At 41.1% G+C, this 11,808-nt stretch overlaps 1 protein-coding gene across 1 annotated transcript; it reads right to left on the bottom strand.

The window, feature by feature from the left end:
- Window positions 1-281: 281 nt before the first annotated feature.
- LOC111216303 (cGMP-dependent protein kinase 2-like) lies at window positions 282-11,478 on the bottom strand. The gene is made up of 22 exons (XM_022737792.1): window positions 11,224-11,478; window positions 8,996-9,085; window positions 8,335-8,397; window positions 8,090-8,216; window positions 7,722-7,888; window positions 7,464-7,577; window positions 7,061-7,166; window positions 6,725-6,788; window positions 6,290-6,367; window positions 6,074-6,162; window positions 5,288-5,353; window positions 5,059-5,106; window positions 4,915-4,956; window positions 4,669-4,780; window positions 3,703-3,839; window positions 3,497-3,586; window positions 2,916-3,057; window positions 2,516-2,679; window positions 2,081-2,197; window positions 1,701-1,763; window positions 1,406-1,481; window positions 282-1,071 (listed from the first exon to the last, which is right to left on the bottom strand). The coding sequence occupies exons 2-22, from the start codon at window positions 9,081-9,083 to the stop codon at window positions 985-987; spliced, it is 2,040 nt and encodes a 679-aa protein (XP_022593513.1). The 5' UTR covers window positions 9,084-9,085; window positions 11,224-11,478; the 3' UTR covers window positions 282-984.
- Window positions 11,479-11,808: the final 330 nt, after the last annotated feature.

Raw genomic sequence — 11,808 nt, 5'->3', positions numbered from 1 at the left:
ACCTGTAAGCCCCTCACTCTGTCTCAGGCCATTTTCCACTTTGAGAACATTTTAACAGGCACAGTATTCCCCCTCGTGTATTGTTCATTATCTCACATCGAATCTCCAAATACTTTTATTGTTCACTGTAGGCTGCGTGTGTGTGATTTGGCCACAACAGCAAAAAATGTGCACCATTTCACACTTTATATTGTCATACGTTGGAGGGTAAGTGTTGGAAACAAACACAGCTCACTCAAGCCTGTAAGAGTACTTTTTATTTACTAAACTCAAGTCATGTAGAAAGCTTTCATCAGGATGTTCTATGATCTTTCTAAATTACAATCAAGGTGCGTGAAAATAATCTGCACACAAAAAGAGGGCATTTTCCAAAAACAAAGGAAAAATTGTAAAAGATAGTGACAGTTTATATTAATAATAATAAAAAACTAACAATACTAACGCATTTAACAGCCTTGCTATGAGCAGGTAAGCTTGTTTTATCTCTAAAACTATGTAGATCCTGAAGAACAACAAACTTTAAAGAACAATATTGTTGTGGCAGATATGGCAGCATTCATTTTTCAATTTGGCTTCATATTTGGCAAGAGCTGTCCTTCCTTTCGTACATATTGTACCATATGACTCAAGCCTTTATTGTGAGCTAAGCACTTGCGGATGGGTGTTTTATTCTCGTCGGTGAAGAGAGTCATCAGGCACCAAATCTCCCTGCACTGAAATCACAGACAGTCCTGTCCTCACGTCCTCCACAACACTTCAATAAATATGTTGGAAATTGGTGATTCACTTCAGTTTCACTCTAATTTAATAATCAACTCAGTATGACATGAATTATGCTTTTTCAATATAGAGCTCCTGCTACCATCGTGTGGCCTTAGCCCTGTTTTGGCTCCAGTTAGTTAAGTAAAAGTCTGATTTGGTTCTGTAATGGGGTGATGTGGGCGACTCATGTGGCTTTTGATCCTTTCGGCTCAATAGTCAGAATCAGTAGTCGTGGTCCCAGCCGGAGAACTCCTCGTCTGCCTTTGTCTGGTCCAGAGGGAAACGGTCAAAGTTGATGTAGCAGGGGCCCTGACGGAGAAAAAAGACATTGTTGAAGCACATTGGCTGCATCTTGTGTTCACTTCTTTATAAATAACATGTAAGCATATTTCTTTCAAAATTTTACTTTGATTGTTGCACATATAATAATGCATTTTCAGTGTCATAGAGAACTGCTGAAGATTTGAAAGCACAATATAAAGGGCTATAAAAGTGTAAAAGTGTATTTTAAAGAGTTAATGCACAAAATCTTCTCTGAAAGTGAACCAGCTACATTCTTTGGTTCTGTTTTCTTTAAACTACACAAAGCATGTTACCACTTTTCACACAATAGTAGAAGCACTTGGCTGGAGGTGTGACTTGCCTTGCGTATGAGCCGGACCGTGGGAGCGTCGAGCTGACCCACCCGCAGCTTGTGCCAGTTCATGCTGCTGAACCACCTGAAGGGAAAAGAGGAGGGAGATTACAAGTCAAATACAATGAGAACGGACTGAAATGATTGATTCTAAATTAAAAAGCTCATTAAGCACCAGAGGAGCTTAAACTGACTAAAATAAACATGTTTTTTTTTTTTTTTAAGTCTTTTTTATCCAATGATTGTGTAGTATCGTACCTACTTTACATTTTAACACTTATAAAAGACATGTTGCCGTGGTTACCTGTGATTTCGGACATCTTTGATTCCATCCTTCTTGTTTCCTAACCTCTGACCTGGCCGAGGTCTGTGAACAAAAATGCAAGACGTCAGTCATACGGAGGACATTTACATATCTTTTTTTACATCAGTTTCCACTTTTCAACACATTTGTATTCAGAAACCATAAATACACAAATGCATGTTATAATACAATGTATTGATTTGCAGACACGTTCAGAGGCACATAGGAAGAACTGTCTGAAATGCCCAAATGCTCTATACCTTACCTTTTACATGGTCCAATTCTATATTATGAGAAAGTTATTCAGGCAACACACTGAAGTAATAGATGTATCACTATATAAAATTGTAACCATGACGCAGTCAGTATCGTTCTCTCACCTGCAAAGCTTACTGATAATGGACTTGGCTGCTTCATTCAGGTAAGGTGGATACTTGAGGGCGCCCTCCAATATTTTGGCATAAATCTTCTGGGGCTCTGAACTTGAAAAGGGAGGGCTGAAAGATAGAAAATACGTTTGATGTTAGATAATCTTTCGATATAAAGCTATTATCACATTAAAAGAAAATGTCTCAGAACATCCACAGTGGTTCTTTTGGGTAACCTGAACCTGTGGCTCCAGGCACTAAATGATGAGAAAAGACAGATGTGTTTCACTGCTGCAGATGTCAGCCATACTTCCCTGCTGCCATCTGCTGGTCAGCATTAAGATTTGTCTCATTTTCAATGTATTCTCACTTTGCCATATTTCTGTGACTCTATTGCAGTGATTCTCAAACCTTTTCTGGCAGTATTAGTATTAGTATTAGTATTACCTTCCCACCAGTAGCTCAAAGATCAGAATGCCAAGGGACCAAAAGTCGACTGCAAAGTCATGTCCCTGGTTCTTGATGATCTCTGGGGCCATGTACTCAGGAGTACCGACAAATGAGTAGGTTTTCTCACCACGTACTAACTCCTTGGCAAAACCAAAATCCACCTGTACAGGCACACAGACACACACACACACACACAGACACACAAACACACACACACACACATATAGTATGCAGATCATACACAGGCTCTAGGTATGGAAACCCTTGCGAAGTCCCCCTTAATGCAAAAGCACATTGTGACATTCAGGTGTATTTCCTGAATATTTAATCTGTACTTAGAGCTTAAAGAGGGCACAAATAAATGAGCAGACACACTTCTTCACAGACAAGGACTCACTAATTTGACATATCCCTTTATATCCAGCATCAGGTTCTCAGGCTTCAGGTCTCTGTACATGATGTTCTTCTTATGGAGGTAGGCATAGGCCTCCACCACACAGGCAGTGCAGAACACAGCGATGGACTCGTCAAAACGCCCTCTGAAATCACAGTGACACGCTTTAATTTGCTGTCAAATAAATTTATTGCATCCCATCGCCTTCTATTGCTATTATTTTCATTGGTCTGGGCACGAGCGGCCCTTGGAAATTGAAGTTTATTTTATTGTTGGCACTATAGATTGCATCAGCACATATTTCTCTGTGTCAGATAGTGGCACTGAATGTTGGTGCAATTTCAGTGCATTTGACGTGGAGATCTCAAGATAGCCTGAGGGCGATAAATGAAGTTTCCTACCAATAAAGCCACCACAGCTTTTTAAAACAGTGATTGAATAAAAATCGTCTCTCTTTTATAATATCCTATTGTTTACACTGATTCTACCTTGTGTGACAGCATACACAATATCCTGCTTCATCAAAAAAACAAACAAAAACCAAACAATGCCATTTTATTGTGGCTTGTCGTCTGTTTTCTCACACTTCTTTGAGTTTGGTCCAGATCTCCCCACCACCACAGAACTCCATGACCATGTAGATGTATCGTGTGTCTTTGAAAGCTGCATGAAGCCTACACAGAGAGGATAGAAAGGCAAGATGAATTACTCTCAGATAGTTTCCTGAGCATGCAACTGTTATGCAGTGATGTTAAGTGGCTACACTCAGTGTGCGTTCACTCGCAGATACCTGACGATGAAGTCACACTGGATGGCTTTAAGGATTTTCTTCTCAAACAGCATGTGCTCCTCCTGTCTCTTGGCAACAATGTGCTTCTTGCTGACTCGTTTCATGGCGTAGTATTTGCCATGGTTCACTGTGGTCATCTTAGAATTAAAAAATATAACCCAAAGTATCACAAAATAGACAAAGACATCAGGCTTTGTGATACATTGATGTCTTGGTGGCAGTTTTCTGGATAATTTGGAGGTAGAAAATATCTTTACTGGATGAGTTTAAAAGCACATGTTAGCTGATACAGAGAAAGTTGTAGTGAAATGGAAGAAATGTCAATGATTTTCTTTTTTCTTGAATATGTTATCAATTACATTTAAAGGTCCACAAACAACCTGATCGTTTACTTAAATGTATTTACTTTTGACTAATATTGGTAGTTTGAACTTGGAGGGCCTGCAAGGTCAATCATCCTGTAGCTTATTTTAGGGACTGTATGAAAATTATTAGGAGGGGAGAGGTGGTCAGAAAAGCAGGAGGTTATTTTCTCCTTTGTTAACAGGATTGTCTGATTAAGTAGATTAGTAGCATTTTCTCCAAAAATAGGGAGCTGCTGTGTTTTCGATTCTTTCATGCCTTTTCCTCACGTTTTCCATAAACATATAGTTTTGATATATTAGTGGGTGTTTTTTCCAAGTGAAGGGGGTGGGTCAAAAAGACTCAACCATTCTCCCCATCCTGTTAATTTTCATACAGTCCCTTAGTATTGCCTCATTCCTGTCCTAAATCCTGCATTTCTCTTGCTGGGATTTCAGTCTTATGCATTTCAATCAGGAAAAAAATTTAAGTTAAAGTTAAAGTTTTCCCCCTATCTCAAAGTAATGTTTATATGACAACTACCCCAGTTTGATTTTGGATAAGAGAACTTACGTATTTCACACTCCAGCAAATACACACACATACACACAAAAATACACTCACCAGTTCAACACGCCCAAACCCTCCGACTCCAAGCGTGACAGGATCTCCTAAGAAGCGACCCTCCTGGTACAGCACAGGAACCAGATCCTTAAACCTCAAGGTGGAGGTGGTACTGAGAAACACAGAGAGCTTTTAACTAATGATAACTATTTCATTTCAAGGAGTTCGTTTGTGTGATTCGTATGATTGTGTTACATCTTTTTTTCCTGCATCCACCAAGTTTTATCGTCTGCCACACACACTCACCTCGACTTCTCTGGAACATGTGCTTCCTGCAGCACTTTGGAGCTGGTAGTAAAAAAAAAAAGCGAGAGTCAATACATACGAATTTTGGCAAGACAGAGAGAATAGGTAGAAGTATTAACTGGAAACATATTTTATAGTACGCACTCGTCAAACAGCTCCAGGTGCTCTATGGGAATTGTCTCTTCAAATACCCTGAAGGAAAAGGCGTTGTTAGTCAACCTGTGCATTAATCAGCAAGTGACAAACACACAACAGAAAGAAAACAGAGTACAGGCTAAACCAGGCGACACTGACAGAGAACAAATACACCGGAGGAAATCCAGATCACATCACCTTCGTTTACGCTCAAAATTTAATGTCAAGTCAGACTCACTCCTTGTCAATGGAGAAGCATGTAACAGGGCCATCAGCAGTGCAGGTGGCAGTTCTCAAAACTTCCCTGCAAAAGGAAAAACATTGCATGTCAACCCAGGACAACTGTATGTCATTACTGTATATACCAATTTGTCAACACCTCAGCTGTCAAAAATGAGAGAAATCTTTGAATTAGCAACTGAAATCAATGACATCTTTTAACATTTTGTTTTTCTGCAGCAGGACTGTCATCAACTAGGCCCTGATTAAATAAAATAACAGCGAATAATGGAGGAGGATTGGTTGGTGCAGGATTTTCCAGCACATAGATACAGAAGAGTCACTTTCTCCACAGAAGTGAGGAAACGTTGCATATTTATTAATTCACACTGCACAAATCTGCATCTCAAAAACCTTCCAATAAAACAACACAAATGCTGCCTTATACTCAGCAGTTTAGAGGTACTAGCTGAATGGTATCTTATCATTTATTATTATTTATATATTATCACTCTACATACTGTATTGTTGGTTTTTATGCAGCACCACTGACAGCCACATCAGTCAGCCACACGCTTACTGCACCACATTTGAACAACCTAAAATTAGCTAAATTTAGAGAAACTTCAATTTCATTTCATTTCCTTCTGTGACTCCAAATGACTTGTTCACATTGACACGATCAGCAGGTCTATCCAACCAAAATGCCAAAGATGACAGCAGCCAAAGAGGATGCACGGAGCAGTGGATGTTGCACAAGGCTCTCACAAATATCCTCAGGCACGTGTCGTGTTGCCATGGTTACCGTATGAGGGCCTGTTCCCCGAAATGCTCCCCTTTTCCCATTCTGCGAATCTGCTTCTGCTGCCCATTCACGTTCTTAGTCACCAGGACCTGAGGGGGGAAACACACATGGGAGGCAGGGAGACAGAGTTCATATATATATAGTGTATACACACACAGGCTGGTACAATATCATGTTTAAATATGAGTTTGTGCACACAGCATGACACTGTAATACCTCTCCTTTGAGGATGATGTAGAATGTGTTTGCATCAGTTCCTTCTCGAACTATAACATCTTTGTCCTGATACTTCACCTGGGAAAGACAACACAAAAAAGACAAGGCCATAAAAGAGTCACTTCCACATATTTACACAATGTTCATCATGTGTTTGTCTTGACAATAAAGTCTGTATTTTACAGGAAAACAAAGCTATAAATTTAACTCATGAAACCGTATATAAACCTCGGTTACTGCAATTCAAAAATGTCAACATTTCACATCCAAAAGAAATGTCATTCTTGTGTTTAGCCCAGTTACTATTTATGTTTCAGTTTGTGCAATGTGTTTTAAAATGTGCTGGTTAAAATCACCAGAACTGGATTTTTTTTTTTTATAAGAAAATAGTTATTGCTAACATCCTAGTCCATAATGGGACATCTTATTACACACCTCCTCCATGGAGTCAATGATCTTGGACAACTGGACATCATTCAGGTCCTTCAGAGTACGAGATCTGTGACGGAATCCAAAGAATATAGCAGAAGAGTTAGACGTTGTTCGTGGTCCATTAAGCCAGGAAAAACTTTGTTCATGGTAAGGTGTTAAGGTAGAAAAAGAGGTGATTGGGTAAAGAAAAAACCACCAAAGAGATCCACCATCAAGAACAGATCAGCATTTTGGGATAATACAGTAGTTTCCACAAAATGTTGAGCTATTCCTTTAGTTCGGACAAATTGTGCTGATTTAAAACCCCTACTGGCTGCAGAGTCTATCGTGTGAACTCACGTCTTCAGGAAGCCCATGAGCTGCTCCCGTTTCTTCTTAGACTTGTTGGTTATGATCGTCCTGTAGGTCTGTCGTTCCATACACCACAGACGCACCACTGTCTTCGCTGCAACATAGGTGATGAAAAGCTGAAGTTTTAGTGATTCAGTCTGGTTGACGGTCATAAGCAAAGAGAATGAGTGATTAGACCAAACAGTGAGAGAAACACAAGGCCCTGAAAAACATTCATGCTCAGGGCCCCAAGAAAGTTGTTTGAATTACAGTGTATACACTGCAGCCCCTGTTTTAAACACTACTGAACACACAAATAATCTCATGGCACCACACATAGCACACAATAGCATGCTGTAAATACCTGCACTCGCTATATGTATGTGCATATACAACCATCACAGAGGCTGACCTTTGACCGTTGCTGTCCGTTTGCAGTTGTACAGGATGGCCAACTCCCCGAACACATCACCATAGTTTAGAGTTCGGAGGTCCTGGCCCGCCTGGGTGACAAGGAGCTCACCAGCTACAGGACGGGAGGAACAGAGAGAGCTGCTTTATACAGGTGTGTAGACTTTGCATGAATCTGAATATTAAAAACATCATTTAAAACAACTCTTCATTAGAATTAGAAACACACACACCCACACACACTCAGGTGTGTCCCCACCTGCCACTATGTACATGCTGTCTCCTTCGGAGCCCTCTTTAATGACTTCATCCCCCGGCTGGAAGTTAGATACCACTAACAGCTCCACCATCATGGCCGTTTGCTCGTCGTCGAGGCGGCTCAGGAAGTCATTCTTCTGGATGGCTTTGACTATCACACTCTTCTCACTGGTGATGAAAGATGAGAGAAGTCATGTTGATGTAAGGTCACTTGAAGTTGCTCTCATGCCACATGCAAACATTGTGTAGGCGTTTGATGTTTGCTGAAGAGGCAATTAGAGTGGATTTGTCACAATGGCAAAAAAAAAATCAAGTGCTGTCTTACTTAAATACAGGGATTTTCTCTCATAAGCAGTTCTGATTACCGACCTGGCAGTTTTCTTGACCTGAGTGCGTGTAATCTCCAGGGTCTCACGGATCGGTTCGGGGGCAATGACAGCCGCACGGCTCTTCCTGACCTCTGGTTCAATCTCATTACCGCTGTGGGAGGGAAACTCTGGAACAGGCAAACAGAGGAGCACAAATGGAGGGTTAACTACTCTAAATTGCTGCCACATAGAATCGTGTGTGTGTGTGTGTGTGTGTGTGTGTGTGTGTGTGTCCCTGCCTCTTACCCAGGTCGTGATATTGACTCTGCAGCTCCTGCAAAAGTTTTTCTTTCTCTTGCAGTCGTTGCTCTGTGAGGATAAAAGCAGATTCATTCTTTTATCACAAAGTAGATCCTACTCTAATGTAGCACTTTCTCTGGCATGATTTATCTGTTTCTTTCATGGCAGACATTGATGAAAAAAAGCTACTTTTACAGCCCAACTGACACTGGATTTTTGAGGCACATTTAATTCAACATTTGATAATGATCCTTATCCATCACTTATGTCAACTATTTATTCATTACTTTTAACTATTTCCACCATTTATCCATTATTCATTGTTTATTCATTCATTTTTAGCTAAATATTCCCACCATTTACCCATTACTTATTTCAACTTTTTATCCTTTGCAGCTAGCTAGGTAGTTTTACTATTTATTCATCATTTACCCATTATCTTAAGCTATTATTACAACTATTTAAACTGTTTATCCATTACCTTTAGCCAATCTTTAGCTGTTGTATCTTTGCACCTACCCCCCCCCCCCTCGCCACTGCTAGTTGGTAATCACTACACTATAGTACATTGCTAGATCACAACTGGCTGTGGTCACAACCCAGGTGTGAACCTGTTGGACGGTGGCATTCCTCCTTACAAGACTTAAGGCGGTATGGCTGTGCTTACCCAGGTCTTTATTTTGCCTCTGCAGCTCCTGGTTGATCAGACATTGTTTTTCTAGCTGCTGCTTCAGGTCCTCTAGTTGCTTCTCCATGGCTACAGGGGGAAAACGTACAAAATATGAAGATACATGGGAGGAATCCATAGAGTCATCAGCAGATTAGGTAGATACGTATAGGAAGTTTAAATTAAGCATCTGAGTTGAGACATAAAATACTGCGCCATACACGCTGATATGTGTAGAGATGATATCATATTTAATGTAACTATAAACAAGGCAGTGAGCTCCACTGCCGGCACACAGCGAGATCCCAGCTGAATAATGCAGACTAATGATGGACAGTCAACAGGGTGCTTTCTGAAAGCTGTCACACCCTGCCAGCTTCTGCTAAAGATCTATTACTGTTCCTGTGACCAATGGCAGCACAAAACCTGTCAGTATAAAACCCTTCATTAAACGTTCCCCTGTTGCGGACTGTGAGCCTTCTGTGCATTTCTTTATTTTCTCCGCTTGTGTGCTGCTACAGTGATGTGTGACGTTAACAACCTCTGCTGTATAATTCAGTGTTTAAATTTGAGAGTGGAAGCAGCCAAACAGCGAATGTGTGCGCATGCTATCAAATGAACTGAGGCGGATTCATTAGCCCGGCTGCGTGCGAGGGGTTAGCCGGTATCTCTCTTCATCCAGGAGATCTGCTTCGCAAAAGCCTTGATAAAGAGACGTCTTCACCACCACCAAACGTTACGATCAACACAAACACAAGGCCTGTTAGCGAGGCCTGTGGTGGCCGAGTTGTTTGCCTATGATCATCGTGCTCATCATGTGACCCCAGTTACCACCGCCTCACCCTGAACATTGAACAGCTCTGAGATTAGACATGATGTTAAAGCAAATCATAAAGTGACTGAGCAATACACAGCAAACTGTGACGGGCAAATATAAAATGGTTCCTGTTCCTCTCTCAGAATAAGAGTGTTTCTGTGACGCAGGTCTGTGCAGAAGGTGGCAAGGAGCTGGATAAGACCCTTAGGTGCTTTAATAACTTCTTCACAGCATTCCCAGTCACCTATGTTGGATATATTCCACATCGCCTGTGACTCAGTGTGACGATACAGTCCATTGCATAAAACCATGCAGCTTCACTGCCAAGTGTTAATAGGCCTGTGTCGCAGGAAAGACAAAGCTTAACACTCATTAAAATTTTACAGGGGACGTAATCGCAAAAAAAAATATGTCGCTGCGTGTTGCACCATACTTGGAAGTCAAATATATGCCGGGGTGTTTTATTAACCTGTTGCCTACACACACACACACACACACACACACACACAAAGAGAGAGAGAGAGAGAGAGAGCAGTGCACAAACACAATTTGTAAGCTTTCTAGGAACTTGCAACCACAAATAAAGACCACTGAGGCAGAGAGAGATGATAACCTTTAGTGCCTGCTGGTCAACATTTAAACCATTGTTCGTTTAACCCTGCCCTTTTAGCCTGGGGGGGGGGGTTGTTACAGTGAGCCCCATAAGAAGCTGCCGGTTGTGTATTAGCTGTTTTATTCTTTTTTTTTTATTATTCATGTGATGCAATGTCAAATATATTTTTAGCTGTATCATACGGATGGTGAAAAGACTTTTTAAACATTGACTGATCAGCAACAGTCAGCAACAGACCTATAAGCAGAGATTCGTCTTGTTCATTTCTGGGAGAGAATGTGAAAACAGAAATTAGCAGAGACAACTAAAAATAAGGGGGTCTTTGTGTCTGCACAGCAGGAACACGATGCCAGACAGATCCCCATACAGCCAGCATACTGTACACTCCATACTGCCTCATTACTAATTCATGGCCAAGTGTAACTACAGCTGAAATCTCATAAGATGCCCTGTAATAGGAACCTGCTCCGAGTATGTTTCTAGTCTGGTGGTATGTTTGAAGAACACTCCTTCACTGCGTGTTAGGGTTTTTAGCAGGTGCAGAACCTCATCTTTTTACTTAATAGAATTGTGGTTGCAATAACTGTCATACCTCAAAGAGGAAAAGAAAAAAAGGCGTATTTCGCTCTTTACAAGCCTTTAAAGCTGGTAATCAGTATTTTAAACACACTGAGCCACTTGGCAAAATATGGATCTGCAGCACAGACTCAACAAAGCTGTCAAAGTGACAAAAAAAAAGAGGATTTACATGACATCCAGCGCTCAGAGACACAATAGTTACGTCAGAGTCACACTCACCTGCAGGCTGTGTGTGATCAAGAGAGGAGATGAGTGTCTGCGCAGCTTATAAAGGCCGCATGGATGATAGGAGCCAAACAATCACCCTGAACTGCTCACAAGATCCACTTCCAGTCGAACAGAAGTATTCGCTTTGCATACAGCTTCTGCGACCTGCTTGACCCCCAGACCGGCTACAGACTGGACACACCTGAGCAGACACAAAACATGCAGTCGCTGTCTGCTGTCTCTCTGGCATTACTTCTTCCGCACACTTTCTCAGCTTACACTGCCATGTCTGCTCCTCAGCTTTTACTATTTTTATTCTCTCTCTCACTCTCTCTCTCGCTTTCTCTCTCTCTCTTTCTCACTCTCAGTCTTTCCTCCTCTTTCTCTATCTGTCAGTCTCAGCAGCTCTGGGGTTGAATCATTAACCATAACTTGAGGCTCCACCCATCACACCAGGTAGAGGATGCAGTGGAGAGAAAGCTGAGGTTGGGTGTGAAAAAAAAAAAAGTGCACAGCTGAAGTGTGATTATATACAAAACATGTATTCTAGCAGTTAAGTGTTTTCTCTAAAAATTTAATTGCATATTGTTTGTTTTT

This window comes from Seriola dumerili, unplaced genomic scaffold (assembly GCF_002260705.1).
Source record: "Seriola dumerili isolate Sdu_G_001 unplaced genomic scaffold, Sdu_1.0 BDQW01000025.1, whole genome shotgun sequence".
In the NCBI taxonomy this organism is placed as follows: domain Eukaryota; kingdom Metazoa; phylum Chordata; class Actinopteri; order Carangiformes; family Carangidae; genus Seriola; species Seriola dumerili.
Note: the sequence above shows the minus strand (reverse complement) of the source record. Positions and strands in the feature narration are given on the sequence as shown.

Coding starts and splice junctions, on each gene's coding strand:
- LOC111216303 (XM_022737792.1), bottom strand. CDS start 9,083: ATGGAGAAGCAACTAGAGGACCTGAAGCAGCAGCTAGAAAAACAATGT. Junction 8,217..8,334: donor GAGTCAATATCACGACCTGG/GTAAGAGGCAGG, acceptor TGCCTGTTCCAG/AGTTTCCCTCCCACAGCGGT. Junction 1,482..1,700: donor AAAGATGTCCGAAATCACAG/GTAACCACGGCA, acceptor TTTTCCCTTCAG/GTGGTTCAGCAGCATGAACT.